Source organism: Mustela lutreola, chromosome 7 (genome assembly GCF_030435805.1).
Source record: "Mustela lutreola isolate mMusLut2 chromosome 7, mMusLut2.pri, whole genome shotgun sequence".
In the NCBI taxonomy this organism is placed as follows: domain Eukaryota; kingdom Metazoa; phylum Chordata; class Mammalia; order Carnivora; family Mustelidae; genus Mustela; species Mustela lutreola.
Window position 1 is genome coordinate 140,365,471 of NC_081296.1, and position 15,871 is coordinate 140,381,341.

General features: G+C 44.7%; 1 protein-coding gene across 4 annotated transcripts in view; it reads right to left on the reverse strand.

Moving 5' to 3' along the window:
- Nucleotides 1–15,871, reverse strand: part of RGS6 (regulator of G protein signaling 6) — a 546,505-nt gene that overhangs the window by 81,980 nt on the left and 448,654 nt on the right. For all 4 annotated transcript variants that reach the window (XM_059182922.1, XM_059182923.1, XM_059182925.1 and 1 more), the window contains exons 4-6: nucleotides 9,677–9,727; nucleotides 6,000–6,106; nucleotides 4,737–4,788 (exon numbers count right to left, since the gene is read on the reverse strand). In XM_059182922.1, the coding sequence (XP_059038905.1) occupies nucleotides 4,737–4,788; nucleotides 6,000–6,106; nucleotides 9,677–9,727 (210 nt within the window). The remainder of the gene's footprint in view (nucleotides 1–4,736; nucleotides 4,789–5,999; nucleotides 6,107–9,676; nucleotides 9,728–15,871) is intronic.

The following is a 15,871-nucleotide window of genomic DNA, read 5'->3' on the forward strand; positions in this document are numbered from 1 at the left end:
GCCCTCAGTTCCAGAGGATTCTTTCCAAAGCCTGCTTTTATCACTTCTTCTCCCTGCCTCTGCTTCTTCAGTATCTCCCTCCTTCTCCAGGGTCAAGTCAAATGATCCAAGGATGATAGATGAGCGGTACAAATGACCTATAGGATGAACAGGAGAGAAGGTCGGAGAGGACCTGTGGCTGACCTGTAGTTTGGCAACTTAGTTAAACTAGGAGATCTAGTCAGCTCCTTGCTGGATCAACCAGCCTCCTCCATGCGATCTGAGAAACGTGCTCATGGCAGCTTACGATACGCTGGGAGATCATGACTGGCAGCCTACTCTGGTGTGCTCATGCCCGTTGAGCTGTATGTGAGAGTGAGTCAGTGCGTGTGCTCTCAGATCTGTTGATGTCAGGCATACCTGTTATTTTCATAATGCAAGTTCCCTCAATATGACATTTCACTGATGAAATTAATGTGAAAAGAGAGAGTTGTGGTTTCCAGGAAGACCCAGGTGAATGGTTCAGGACAACTTGGGGAAGAAGAGTTGGCCGACACAATTGTTCATGAGTTTGGTAGAAGTGAAATAACTGAGAAAATGGGGAGAAACAATAAAAATCTGAGAGAAGTCAACATGCAGGTTGTTTCAAAAGTATGTTTGAATTCTTGATGCACTTTAAAGATGCCCACACTGGATGGTTTATCTTCAGCGTTTAGTTAAGAAAGAAACTCCAATGATTGGGGCTTTTAATCTAAGAGAGTCTTTGGTCCTATCTCAAAATGCTGTCAAATGATTGTTCCTTTGTATAGCTTATGTTGGTACAAAGTGATTACGGTACGAATGTATCTCTTCTGCATAATCCTCCACTTACCAGCTTTTCCAGAGAACCAGGTAGCCATAGCTCTCCATAATGTATGCCAAAGAGGCATCTGCTTTATTACAAGGTACCTTCTTCACTCTTTTGGACCACCATTTAGGCAGCCTATGGAATTGGGGGCCACTAAAGAGAAGCCTGTCACCAGCTCTGCTATGCTGTTCTCATTGACCCAGGGGCAGAGCTGCTCAGTGGAGGTGGAAGCTACTTGGCCAATGCTGTCCCAAGCAGTACTTTGTACTGGATAAATGGAAAATGCAGGAAAGTCCAACCCAAGTTGGGCTCTGGACTTTACTTAAGCAGAATCATCCTGAGAAATTTTTAACCCATCTGGGTCAGAATGGGCTAGCTGGATTAGAAAGTAAAATACCATGTCCAGAATGCAAAGTGGGCACCATTCCTGGTGGCCATGAGCTACTTGGTCACATGCTTTCAGCTTGCTTTCCCTGTGGCTAATGTTACATGTGAGGGAGCCTGCTCACTACAACCAGGGAGGTAGGGTGTGGCTGTTGAATCGACCTTTTCTTGATATAGATTTTGGGGCTTGTCTCTGCCACTGTAGTACTTTCAATGGTGGTTGCTCTAATACCTAACCAATCAAATGGCCATTGGCAATGGCAGCCAGCCCTATTACAAGGCATCTGGGGGATGTGCTATAAGCTCAGAGGTTGGTTTTTCTTCGATATTTAAGTTCTTATTGTTAAATCTTTGTCTCCTTGCCCTCACACCTTCCCTCTTACCTCCTGGCATCTCACTGGGATGAATCACTACCATCTCAAGCTTACCACATCTCACCACGATAAAATAAGAAAACATTAAAAACCTTATGAAGTGAACTGACTCATATGCTACACGTGCGATTAAAAGATAAGAAACTATTGCCCTCGTCCTATTTCGATATACTTGAAGAACAGATTCCCTTCCCCAACTTTGTCTTCATGAGTGACATATTTACCTCAATCTCTTAAATCAGGAACCCTGTATAACATGTATTTCTCTGTGTTCCTCATACCCTCAGATCACTTTGTAGTACAATGGGCTTTTAGCATTGGAAGTAACCTTGGTGACCATCAAACACAGGCCCCTCGTTGCCAGATGGGAAAACCAAAGGCCCAGAGAGGTGACGGAATTTACCCACAAGTCAATTGGTGCTGGAGGGGGAATTAGAACTGATGGCTGCTTTGGAGTTTTTTTCATAATGACATTCGCCGCTCATTCATTTATTCATTCATCCACCCATTTAAATATTTAGCAAGGGCCTCTTGTGTGCCAAGCACTGTTGTTATGGTCTTGAGGCATCACCATAATAACCTCTACCGCCTGTACGAAGCTCACTGATATCAGATGCTGTTCTAGAGACTTTCCAAATGTTCACTTATGTCCCCATAATAACCTATGAAGTGGGTTCTGTGATTATCTTCATTTTACAGCCGAGGGATGTTTTTCAGGTCATTCCCCATTGTTGACAGTCACTAGAGCTGCTACCTCCATTCTAAATGTCTCTCCTTGACGCTGATGGCTTTTTGATAAACGTGCCCCTCCCAAATGATTTGACCTTCTCAGTCATTCTTCATGGACATGAAACCTCTGAATACTCAGGTTGGCCTCCTCACCACCCTCTTCCTCCCCATCAGGCTGCCTCCCCCAGCCTGGAATGTTTGGATGGTAAGGCTGTGATTTATTCAAATCTGTGCCCTAGCAACTGACACAGAGTAGGTGATCAGTAAAGGTTTGTTGAATGAGCGAAAGTTTTTGGGTTCTTCATCAGTCCGAATCACACCTATTCTGATTTCTCACTTTGCTTTCACCTCCTCTCTGCAAGAGGGCCACCACGGGACGCACACTGTCGAACACGACCTTAGTCATAAGAATACTAACAACCACCAGGGTTTCCACTGAATCCTTGCTATAGGTCACACACCAAACCTTACAAGCACTGCATTTCATCGTAACAAAACAACACTAGAAAACAAGGGAAATTATTATTATTCTGATCTGCACATGAAGTTTTTGAGGCACAGAGAAGTTAAGTAACTTGCCAAGATCACACAGCCAGTGGAGTCAGTTGATCTTGGAGCCGCTGCCCTAACTTCTCTTTTGGTAAATACTTTGATTTTTGGACTGAACTGCTTTGGAAGTGCTGGTGAGTACTTTGGATCCGTACCTTGACTTCTCCACCTGATTTGCCCAAGTCAAGGCATAGGAAGTCAAAATAATTTTGTTTTAATGAGAGCCTGATATAAATTGTTATTTCTAGCCTTGTTCATGCTGTGCATAAAATCATGTTGTGGAGAAGCTCTGTAGGGACGGGGGACTAATGGCCTGGTGTATGCAGTACCCAACAGCTGAAGCTTGTGGGTCCATATTTAGGTGGGTATTCTCATCTCACTAGGGTCTAGTTATCTGGTCCTGCCATGTTCTCCCCCGCCCCTTCACTGCCTGTAAGGATATTGGTTTTTAGATTCACCAGGGCACATGGCTGCTGCATGAATCTGAGCTACAATGACTCAAATTTCCAATTGGGCTTTCACGAGCAGTATTCCAGCCCTGGAAGGACTTGTTTTTTGATGAGCCAAATGTAGCTCTGATTTTCAGTTGGAAGCCTTGCCTCTCCACTTATCACATCACTTAGAGCACAGCCCAGTTCCAGAGGGACCCAGAGTGGTGCCTGCAGACAGCTGTGAGGTCCATCAGAAGGCCTCCCCCACCGCCCCATGTAAGGACCATCCTTCAGACCTGAAAACAAAAGAACTGTGCGATTGGTGGGCAATGACTTGTCCGCACCCCACCCTCAAATTTGCTCCCACCTGCTGGCTGGGGTTGGGAGGGAGCCAGTCTAGTGCACTGCCAGGTCTCCTGGACAGGCTTCCCTGAACACTGCCCAGCTGCACAGCTCCCCCTAGTCTCTGCAGCTGCCTCTGCCTTCCTGAGCAAGCCATCCTGCAAAGAACCTAGAGAGAAGCTTTGGGTCTCACCAAGTACTCCAGTCCCAAGGAGAGTCACTGCAGCCAAGTCAGTGACAAGGACGCTGTATAAAGGGACAGACCATGAAAGAAGCATTGGCCTGGAAGGCTTTTGGATCTGAGTTCCAATTTTGATGCTTGTACTGAGTGTCTGTGAATCACCTTTAATAAAGAATCAGGACTATCTGCAACTATTTACTGAGTTCCAACCATGCCTCAACCCTGCACGGGGCACTGGGGAACATGAGAGTGAACAGGTAGGACCAGCCCCTGAGCTTATGACTGAGCATCTAGATAAAGAGAATGCAAGGTGAAAAGTGTGAGGGTGTGTCCTCTCTGAGGCTCAGGTTTTTCATCTGGAGTATGGGGATAATATAGCTTCTTCAGAGGAAGTCTCATAGAGAGGATATGGCCAGAGTCTAACAGATCCCTGCCTACTCCCTTATGGCCAAGCTCCCAAGTTCATCCACTCTTATTTTCCTCGACCAGGGTACCTTCGGTACATTCCTCCCTGGTCTGTCTCCCTTTCCCACTAACGTCTAACTATCAAAACCACCAATGAATTATTAATAAGTCTTGACAAGATGGTGAGAATGGAAAGAACTAGGGGGAGGTGGCCCCTGGAACCAGCCCTCCCTGAAACCCTGCTCCAGAAAGGACTGGTCAGCAGCTGTTGTCTTGGCTCTGCATGACTCCACAGCTTGATAGAACTTTTCTTCCCTTCCCCCATTCTCTTCCAAAGGCTGCACCTTTCAGTGTGCTCTGCCTTTCTTCATTATGTGGAACAGGGAGCTTATTACATGTCAATGGTATGAAAAAGATTAAGCAGGAAAACGACCCCTCCTCCCTGCGTGGCTGTCACCCAGACACCAGGCATTTGTCTTCCACACTCCCAAGAGTGACACTTCTTTACTGCTCACCGTAGTCGGTGTTTTCAGGCTCCCAGCAGTTGGAAGGCCAAAAGTACGGGGCCTGCAAAAGAGCACAGGTGTCAGGACTCAGAGGAATGCTGGCACCTGCTCTCCTCTGCCCGGAGGCAGGGTCCACCTTCTCTAGCACCCAGTGACGACCCTCCCGGGGACATGCTCTGCCCTGTGTCTTTTGTGCCGATACCACATCCCCAACTTTCTCCTGTTCTTAATTCAGTTGAGGCTGTCAACATTTTAACCCAGGTATTGAGAAATGAAAGCAAAGGTGAGTAAAATAAATGCAAAAATGAGAAACTTAGTTTAGAGGACAAACATATCTTCTCCCAAGACAAGAGAAGTCAGACCCGCACAGTTTACTGGGCAAGCAAGCTCCAAGTTCCTTTTATCCCTTTGAATTGTGTGCCCCTAAAACTGATATGTGGAAGCCCTAGCCTGGAGGGTGGCTGTATTTGGAGTAAGGAAGTAATTAAAGTTAAAAGAGGTCACAAGGGTGGGGCCCTGATCCCATAGGATTAGTGTCCTTATTGGAGGAACTGCCAGGGAGCTTGCTTTCTCTCTGTCTCTGCTATATGAGGAGGATAGTGAGAAGCGGCTGTCGGAAAGCCTGAATGACAGCTCTCACCACAGACTTCACCTGCTGGAAATTTGACCCTGGGCATCTGGCCTGCAGAACGGCAGGAAATAAATTTCTGTTGTTTAAGCCCCCCAGTCTGTGCTATTTTGCTATAGTAGCCAGAGCAGACTGAGATACCCTTTGACTCTGAAAAACTCCACTCCAAACCCCTTGGTGTTGACCTTGAAACAGCCCCTTATCATCTGCCCCGTTTCCCTCTAGGACAGGATCTGAGAAAAGGAGAGGAAAATGGATGGGAGGGGTTAGGCTGTGGATAGAAACTTCACACCAGGAAGGCAGCATGACAGAGCAGAAAGATCAAGGACTTTGCCCTGAGGCTGACCCATGCTCAAATCAAGGCCACCTCCCAGATCTACTAAACCTCAGAGCGCCTCAGTATTCTCATCTGTCAAATGAGTAATATTTACCTCCCCAAGTTTGTTCTTCAGAATGAATGGGGAAATATGTGGAAACCCCACTCCCTCAACAACAAATGGCCCAAATAAAAGCTTGTTTGGCCTTCCCAGTGCTAGGGGGAGGTCAGGGTTACTCCCTTAAATGACCTTGGTTTTGCAGGTCATTCTAAACTGAGATCGGATGATAGGAGACAGTTCTTCAGAGCAAGGGGCTGGCAGGCCTACCTGGAAACGGTAAAAGGTGCCATCATCCTTCATGGTGAGAACGTGGTCTGAGATCGGAAAGACGTAGCCCTGGGCAGCTATAAGGCTTCCCAAGTGTATTGCTTCAACTGCTTGGACAGGACGGGAGAGAGAGAGAGAGAGAGGAGTATTTAGCAAGCCGTCAGAGTGCAGGACTCCTTACGTGGAATGTAAGTCAGGAGGGTAGAAGGGCAACTGGAAGTCAACTGCCCTCACCCTCAGATAACTGCATGATTCATTGATTGATAACTTTTGATATCAATGCACTGGTCTGGATGGGGTGGGTGTCAGGGTTGGAAAAGGCCAACATGGGTCTGGGTCTCATCTGGATGCCAGCTCTGAGACACTGACATTGCTTGACTTCCCCCAAGACCTCCAGAAGAAAGTAGCTTCATGGTGAAGAGCAGGGCTCCGGCACATAGACACCTGTCCTCCATCAAGGGGGATGTTTCAGGTAAGTGCTTAGCAGGGCCTGGAGCTCAGTAGGTGCGGGGAGCCCAGATTCATGCTGCTACTTTCATCATTTTTATCATCCCCAGCAGTGAGCATGCAGCCTCACTGCCCAGAGAGACTCTGGACTCCCGTGGCATTCCCCGATATGACAGTCCCACTGGAGAACAGGAGAGCATTTCCGTTCTCTTGTGGACGCAGAGTAAAACCTCACTTTCTTAAGGGCACTGCAGTGGGGAGTGGCAAAGGGAGGCCGACCTGACAGAAATATGCCCATTTTTGCCACAATCAACCCATTGTTTTGTGACTTAGTGCCAGCCCTAAGTAGATCCACGTAGTTAAGAATTTATATTTATTCTGAGGAGAGCTAAGGAAAAAAATAACAAATCTAAATGGTTCTGATGAGGGAACAGGAGGCTGGCTGAGGACAAAGCAAAAGCTGGCGCCTTGCACCCCCCCCCTTCATCCGCTCCCCTCCATAGGTGTAGCATTCCTTAGGCACCCCTGACTGCCATAAAATGATAAATAGTTAACTTGCTAAGATCACAATCCTACAAGACAGGAGTCTCCCCTGGTTTGCAAATATCCTTGAGATTTACAAACAAAGAAGTTACCTTATCAATAGCCCAAATTCCAAAGACACAGAACTCAGTTTCTCAAGCCTAATGTCATCCTCCCCTCCATAAAAACGGAAGGAGGCGGAGGTAGAAGGAAAAGCAAATAAAGTTAAATTTATTCTAAACCTAAATCTCATTAACAAGGATGTTTGATGGCAGGAATGTAACATTCCACCAGGAGACTCTCAATTGTCTTTACTTAATAGTAACTAAGCCTTCAATATCCTGATAGTATTCTTTGCCCCAATAACCCTTTGTCCTCACCTACCCAACTCCTGCGTATATAACCAACCACCCCTCACAACCTGGGGCAGCCGCATCTCCGCCTGCCCACGGGTCCTGTCCCCGTGCTTTAATAAACCACCATTTTGCACCAATGACGTCTTAAGAATTCTTTCTTTAGTCGTCGGCTCCGAACCTCCTCACCCCACCGAACCTGACTTAGGTTCTGGGACTTCATCATTTTTACCATGCATGATAATCTTCCACAAATATAAAAGCACGCTTACTGGTAGAAACTTAATTTTTGGATGTGGAAATTACGGCTATGCCTAAGGACGCTAAGGAATTATTAATTTTGTAAGCGCTGAATTTTTTAAAGCAACTTGTTTTGTCTTTACTCACAAACTTCTCAAGAGGTTGGATATAATCCAAGTGTTTTGCTTATTTAGAATCAACTATCCTTTGGAAATAACTGGTGGAGTCAGAACAAAGTTGTATCTTATTTGCTTAGTGATGCCCAGTGTGCTTTTTAAAGTCTGCATGCTTCAAGAATCATGGGTCCAGCAAAAAAAGAAGGATTTCGTCCCTGGCAGCTGCTCCTTCCCCAGGGAAGAGAGAACAACATCCAGTAAGAAGGTGATTTCCATGTTGCCAATGTAGGAGCAAGAACTCACCATCCTCTGTGGTTTTGCTTAGATATATGGCCGATGGGGAGTAAGACGGGAGGGAGGGGCAGATATTGGATGAACCTGGCTTCCCAGGGCCTTGATTTGCCTCATTTCCACTCTTCTATTCCCAGCTGGTGAATTATTAACTCCTCCTTATCTGTTTCTCAGAAGCCCAAACAGTTCCCAATACCTTGACGTCCTCCCAAGGCCATTCAAGTATAAGAGACCTTCACAGATATGAGCCTTATTATTCACGACCTTTCAGGGAAGCTTCTCAGAAGAGGGCGGGAGGCCTCCTGAAGCCTATTCCCCTGCCCCTAGCTGGCTCCGGGCTCTCGCAATACTGCCATTGATACTAATAATCATAATAAAGTATGTGTCAGAAATAACAAGGGTTATTGTGGAAAGGGGAAAGAGACTGTTGCTGGAAGAGAAGCACCGTGAAGAAAGGTGGTCCTTGGGCTTAGCATTATAAATGCTAAATGCAAAGAAACATTGACTTTAAATACATGGAACTAAACTGGTAGAAATGTATTGCATCCAGTGGACAATGGCAAAGCCAGGCTGCATGAGGGAAACATGGGTCATAGTTAATTTGAGTTCTTTCCTGAAAAGGATTTGAATTCAGTTTCCCCCTATGGATTAAGAGCTTGACTAGAATTAAGAATTTTCACTAGTCATGGAAGTGGCCATTAATCCTGGTGGTGAAAAAGGCTAGTGTCACTTCCATCAGTGATCTGCTTTTGTGGCATTCAGATTTCTGGCAACTATATTTCATTGAACTCCATGTAAATTGTATTGTTTCATAACCAATAGTATATTAAGGGTATCAGATTAAAATAGAGGAATTCCGAAGGTAACGCTGTGACTGCTGGCAAGGAATCACAGACATCTAGAAGGGGCATTAAAAAAAAAAAATCTTTAGAAAGCTCAGCCATTGGAAGCCATTTAATTTGGGACAAAGAGGTCTAATCCCCAAGAACACAAGAATACATTAATGGATATTTATAAATATGACCTTTGGGCATTGAGGATACTCAGTTAAAACAGGAAGTAGATAATAAATTCTGAAAAGTATTAACTGACACATGGATAGTAAGTTTCACTTATCTGCAATTTTTATTTTTCTGAAACTCCTCATTTTCTAATTATGCTGTGAAAATAAATTTTGCTACTTATTTTCTGGTGGGAGGACAGATTTGGAAACTGTTTTATTGGCCAGAGTTTTGTTGTTTTTCTAGTAAGATTTTCTTAACTGAAATGCACAATTAAGGTTGAAAAAAAGAATCATTCTTTCACTTCTTGAGGAAGCAGAAAACAGAAGGAGTCTCAGCAAATAATTAAACATCTTAATTGTGGATCAGGCAATCTAATTTTAAGAGCTGGTTCTAGAAGGCTGTTTCATGATAGCTCTACAACTTATCTTTAATTGCTGTGGCTAACGAGAATTCATCTCATTTCACACGTTATTGTATTGGGCTCTTTGGCACTCTAAATAATTGCTCATTTCCTCAAAGGGTGATTTAGATTTAAAGATAGATATTCAGTTGAGAAAAGAAATTAATTTTATTTGCAAACAGAGTGATTCCAACTTGGGATTCACATTTATAAACCCAGCTCTCTGGAGGCTAGCAAATCTGGTCTGGAACTTGTTTATGGGATGTTTCTCAGTGCCATGGAGGATAAAGTCAGGGTCAAGTACCTGGGTCCTCGATGGAAAGGTTCTTCATAAGCCACTGTACAATGTCAGTACCTGAAACGATAAAGAAATTTGAACTGAAGACATCATGGATGCTTGCCCTGTGGTGGAGAAACATGTTTATCTAAGGAAGTCCTAATTCCAACTAGCACACACCCAGAGAGCTGGGTAATATTGACAATTTTCCATCCTAACTAAACACTTCTATCCATTAGGACACTTGCATAGTTATAGTCCTATTTGTTTCCAAAAAAAAAAAAAAAAAAAAAAAAATCCTCTTCCAATGACTCAGGATGATCTTGCGTCCACACTTCTGGGTAATATCTACAGGAGACTTCCCCGAGACAGGCTTGGTGAAGTTTTACCACACCTGGCTCCCAGGACATTTCCTGAGGGAGGAGGCCTCTTCAGCTCCCTACCCTGACAAGGCCTGACCAACACAGCTGCTCTTACATGTTCCTAAAACAACAACAACAACAACAACAACAACAAACAAAACTCTTTTTTTTTTTTTTTCCCCTGGCATGGACCCATTTTAAAAGAAAATGCCCCTGTTTCTGGGGAGAAACTTCTTTGTGTTCACCCAAACCTATTTCCCCTATTTTTTGGATCACTAGATTACATTTCGAGACTCGTCTGCCATTGGGTATAGATTGAGTTCTTACAATGGAAAATGGCTAGAAGTGATGTATACCACTTCGAGGCTTGGACCATAAAAACTCCCATGTGACCCTACACAGCCTTCATTCCCTATCTGCTGGCTGAATGGAGAGAACCCCAAGAACCCAAAGGAGGGCAGAGCTGCAAGGCGGAAGGAGCCTGGGATCCTGAACAACCATGAAAATTGATGCCCATTTTGGGCTCTGATTTGATTGAAAAATAAACTCTGTTGTGTTACGCCCCAGAAGTTGGGATTTATCTGTTTTGATATTGAGTACTACCTTAACTAATATAAAATTATAAGAGTTGGAAAGGACTTTTAAAGCTTATCTACTCCAACCCTAGCCCATACTGGAACCACATCTCTAATCCCTGGATAGGAAGTACCATAATCCTACTGGGAAAAACCCTAGTACTTGGGAATCACAGATTCTCCCCTAGGCAGCGTGGCCTAGTTAAATCATCTTTGATTTCTCTGAACAGAAATTTGACCCTTTCTGAATTCCTCTCTTTGGACTAAGTTTTGCCCTCTGATGACAGAAAAACAAATCCAGACCTTCTTGCTCTGGAGAAAGTCCATCCTATATACTATCAACATTCTTCCTGAGTTTTCCTCCCTTGAGATGAAACACGCCTGGGTCCCTCAGCTATTTCCTCCCATGACATGACTTAGAGCCCCTCCCATTTTGGTCATAGGTCTCTGAATATGTTTCCTTTTGTTTGCCTCCCTTTGAAGATGTCACACCTGGAGCCAATGGAGGAGTAGAGGAGTTCAAACTTCTGGAAAGTTCTGTACTTCCGGTTAATTCACCTTTGTCTCTCAACAATTGCACTTGGAACTAGTGCAGATCTTCAAATGCGGCTTTGTCACCTCAGGATGGAATGTCTGATGGAAAGCAGCCTGAAAAGGGCAACCTTTCTAGATGTCTGAATCCTGTCATGTGTGGGTCTGAGGGTTGGTGTGAGAGACTAGGTCTCCCCATAGCTTTCCCAGAACAGAGTCCTAACTGAAAACCTTTAGTGAGCTTGCCCTTTTTCCCAGAAATAAAGTTTCCCAGACACTTGAATGGTTTCCAGAGGTGAGAGCAGCACAGGCCTGTTTCTCTCCAGCTCTCTGGAGGGGGAATGAGCTTTGTGCAGTAGACAACCAGGGCCCCATCCTGTGTGACCAGCCGCCATTGACACAGCCCTGCAAGATCCCCCATTTCAACCTCTGAAGCAGAACCTGTAAGCTTTTCCCCACTCTTGCTCCCAGATACCATCTATGAGCTAAACTTTGGATCAAAACCCCTCCTAGTCATTCACATTCTTTGAGCGAAAGGAGAGTATGTCTGTGTGTGCTGGTGTGTGTGTGTGTGTGTGTGTGTGTGTGTCCATCTCCTCCGAATTATACAAGTTCAACATTTGTCCTAGGAAATGAAGAACAAAGCAGAAATCAAATAAGAACTGTAATCCCAAGTTGGGGGTGGGGGAGAGACTCTAACCTGTTTTTTCCTCAAAAGAAAAATAGTTCTTTTTTGTGGGTTGCCTGGAAACGGATAGGTTTCCAGCATCAGCAACAGCTCTCCCCCGGGCAGGCGGATTATCTTTCTGCTGAGCTTGCTGAACCATTATTTATCACCTGCCAAGATTGATTACTCACCCTGGGACAATGACAGCCCTTCCTTTCCCCTGTTAATTACTGTCATCATTAATATCCATGTCACTAATTAGTATTCATTCACATTGAAACTCCTTCCTTGCTATCATATCCGTTCCCCCCTCCACTCCACCCGAGACTTCAGCACCATTGTCTAGATTTCTACCCCCTTTTGGTTTTTTTTGCACTCCGTGTTTGGCCTAATTGCTCTCCCCAGTCCACTAGGCCCTGGTTTGCATTCACAGAGCTGAAGCATCACATTTAAGACCTCCTCCTGCTACCTCTTTTTTTTTTTTTTGGTCAAGAAGGGAAAGTCACAAAAGCCTCTTGCCTTTTTACCTAGTGACGTGGGGACCACAGACCTGGATTTCTTGTCCCTGATGCGACCACTGCAACACTCAGCGTTTTTGTCTGGGGACAGGTGTGAGTGTCCTCGAGCCCCAGTGAGGGCCGAGCCAGATGCCCTGGCCGTCCTGGGTCACGGCCCTCAGTCTGCAGCCGTCACCACCTCGCCGCTGTTCCTCACCCACCGTGGCCCTGCAGGGTGGGTGTCAGCAAACACAACAACGCCTCTCGTGGCGGACATTCTTGTTCTCCTGGGTGTGGGGTATTTCAGGCTTAACCCAGGAGCCTCCAGCCTCGTGGCAGGAAGTCAATGTTGCATGTTCAACCCCGGGAACAAGTAAGGGAGGGAAATCTGTCATAATATTATGTCCTTTAAAAGACCTACAATTATTACTGCCAAATCAGGAGAGAATAGTGCAGCCGACGGCCGGCAGAAAGCATGTTTCTTCTTTTTTTCTCTTTCCTTTCTTCCTTTTCCCCCTCTGGCCCCCAGTCATTCCTTCCCGCCTATTCTAAAAAGAATTTGAAGCAGATTATTTTTCTGTTCTCTCTCAAATGAACTGTTGTTGCCCTTTGTTACCACTGTTGGATTCCGTTCTTATCGGAGTCAAGCTGCCCTGCTCAGGACTTAAAATCAGTATAGAAGCATTGGGGGCATTATGGACATTGCGGAGAATATGTGCTATGGTGAGCACTGTGAATTGTGCAAAACTGACGATTCACAGACCTGTACCCATATCATATAATATGATACATTATACATTACTAAAAAATGAAAAGAAAAGAAAAGAAAAGAAAAGAAAGAAACACGAGGGACAAATGCAGAATAGCTACCCTTTATCCCCAGAGGTTCTAAAGACACTTGGCTGAAAGTTTTCTTTTTGAGGCTAACACATCCACATCTACTCCAGGGATATCCATGAACTATACCAGAGGGCGCCTGAAACTCCTCCCAAGAACACATGGTTTGTTATACATTAAAGGTGCACTTTCTGTTTCCGTATGTGTTGTATGTACGTATTCCCATTGTGTCTCTTACATGTAACTGTGTCTCTGGGCAGGTTGTTCAGACACAACTCAGAAGTTCTCAAGTAGGGGACTGAATAATTAATTATGGCTCATCGATACAATATGTGTAAATATTTAAATATATATATATATATATATATATACACATATATATAATGCCTACTGTATTAAATGAAAAAGTAGATCAAGCACAGCGTGTATTGTAAAATGACATTTAAAAAATTTTAAGTGACCTTTTTACAGTAGGAAACACGTATTTACTTTTGTATCGCATTAAATACGTATGTGTAGGTATGTACAGGTACTGGGAAGAAAAGTTTTGGAAGAATATTTAAACTGTTGAAGTGATCTTGGAGAGGTAGGAGGGTCAAAATATGGGAAGTTTCTATTCTTTCCATGCCCTTATTATTTGGAGCTCAAGAACATTAATATGTTGTTCTTGAGAACACATGCTGTATTTGAGAAAAACACTTTTCACTTTTAAGAACAGAGAGGGGTGCCCAGGCCTCTGAGACTGCTGTGGACAGGCTGTGGGGAGCCAGGTTGCAGACACACAGTGGAGAGAGTGAGGGGAACCCTTGGCTGCTGGTCCTAGGCCCTGGGCATGTCCTGCTCCCCAGGGAAAGAGCAGAGAAGAATGAAGTCATGACTCCCAAAGCTGCCTTTTCCCTGAGGAGTAAAGAGTGGGAGACTCACTCCTAAGCCTCAAGTTGTCACTCTCTCTGGCCATTGGGCCAGCTCTAGAGCCTTGTGTAGACATTAACGGGGCAGCTCACCGTAGTCCTGGACTAAGGGTGACTATCTGCATCCCTTGGTATAAACTGGATTTGAGTAAGCTGGTAAGATCTTCTCATACTTTAGGGAGTTCTCTTTCTGGTTTGGGGGAGACCCTTACTATCTTGTCCTCGGGTGTTTTAAGTACCCCCCCCCCTCAAAGATTAAGGGATACCTGGAACTTCCAGGTACAAATAAGTTACAACCTAAGGGCCTCCTCCCCTGAAATACTTTCCCCATTGTCTCCAAAGTATTATATCAACCTGAGCCAAAATCTGATTATGTAAACTTGAGAAAAGACCGGTTGGAGGCCCCTATAAATTTCAAGTCATGTGCAACTTGGTAGCTTATAAATCAGAGTTCTGGTAATTGAAGCAATGGAGAATTTACTTGTCAATCCTCACCACTGGGGAAAGACACCTTCACTTGAGTGAACTCTTTCTGGAGCCCAACAAAACTCAAGATTGTTCCTGCCATGAGTGACTTTCTGGTACTCCTCAGTCAAGGTTATGATCCAGGCCACCCTGGGCTTCTCACATATCTGCCAAGGTCTCTGCTATACCTGTGGGTGAAGAGGGCAGCTCTGTGTCACTTATCGCATGGGTGCCTGTGCAGGCCAGTACTCGTGAAGGAGGGAGTCATTCCCATATGCCCACTGGGTACTAGGCCAGAGTCAGGCACCTGACACCGAAATCGCATATCGTCTCGACAATAATTGTGCGAAATATAATAACTAGCATAGTCATTTTACAGATGGTGCCCAGAAAGGCCTGAGGCCACATACCTGTAAGAGCCAAGTCTGGAATCCAGGAAAAACTCATACCAGATAGCATGTCCACTACATGTTTTACCTCTCTTATTCTCAGTAACTTCCAAACAGTACTCAGAACAATAATTAGAAAAGGGATGCTCTGTACTCATTTTCTTTCCTGAAGCAGAGACATTCATTTAGTGGTAATAATAATTACTACTAATATTAGCTATTGAGCTAATGATTCATTAAGCACTTTCTGTATTCCGGGCTTTGAAATGACCCTACTATAGTAATCTCATGATGTAAATACATTATTACCATCTCCACTTTGCAGGTGAAGGGAAGGACATGTTAGAGTTTTAAACCTTTACTTTTATGCCTTAGTTAAAGCGCACACACACACACACACACACACACACACAGAGGTGCCTGGGTGGCTCAGTCAGTTAAGTGTCCAACTCTTGATTTCAGCTCAGGTCATGATCTCAGGGTCCTGAAATCGAGCCCTGTGTCAGGTTTCATGCTCAGGTTTCATGTCAGGTCTGCTTGAGGTTCTCTCTTTCCCTCTCCTTCTGTCCCTCCCCCTTCAAATAAATAAATAAATACATAAATAAATACGTAAATCTTTAAAACACACACACATACACACAACGCAACAGCCAGCCAGCAGGGAAAGCTGAACTTACATCAGAGATGTTAAACTGTAGGACTGCGGGCATGGTGTATGGCCGGCACAAAGACAGGAGAGTCACGAGGCAGAACCCTGTGCCATGACAAGTCTAGTGGCATTCTGAAGAGTAGCGTTTGGTCAAGGCGCTTGAGTTTCTCCAAGGGAAAGCGTGATAAACGTCACAGACATGCTTGTTTCCCGAGCATATGAAGCAATAAAGCACGGTATTTATAAAGTCAGACTTGAGTTCAATGCATGCTGCGTCGCTTACGGACTGTGTGACTCTGGGCTGGTCCCTGAACCACGTCCCACCCCAACCTCCATTTC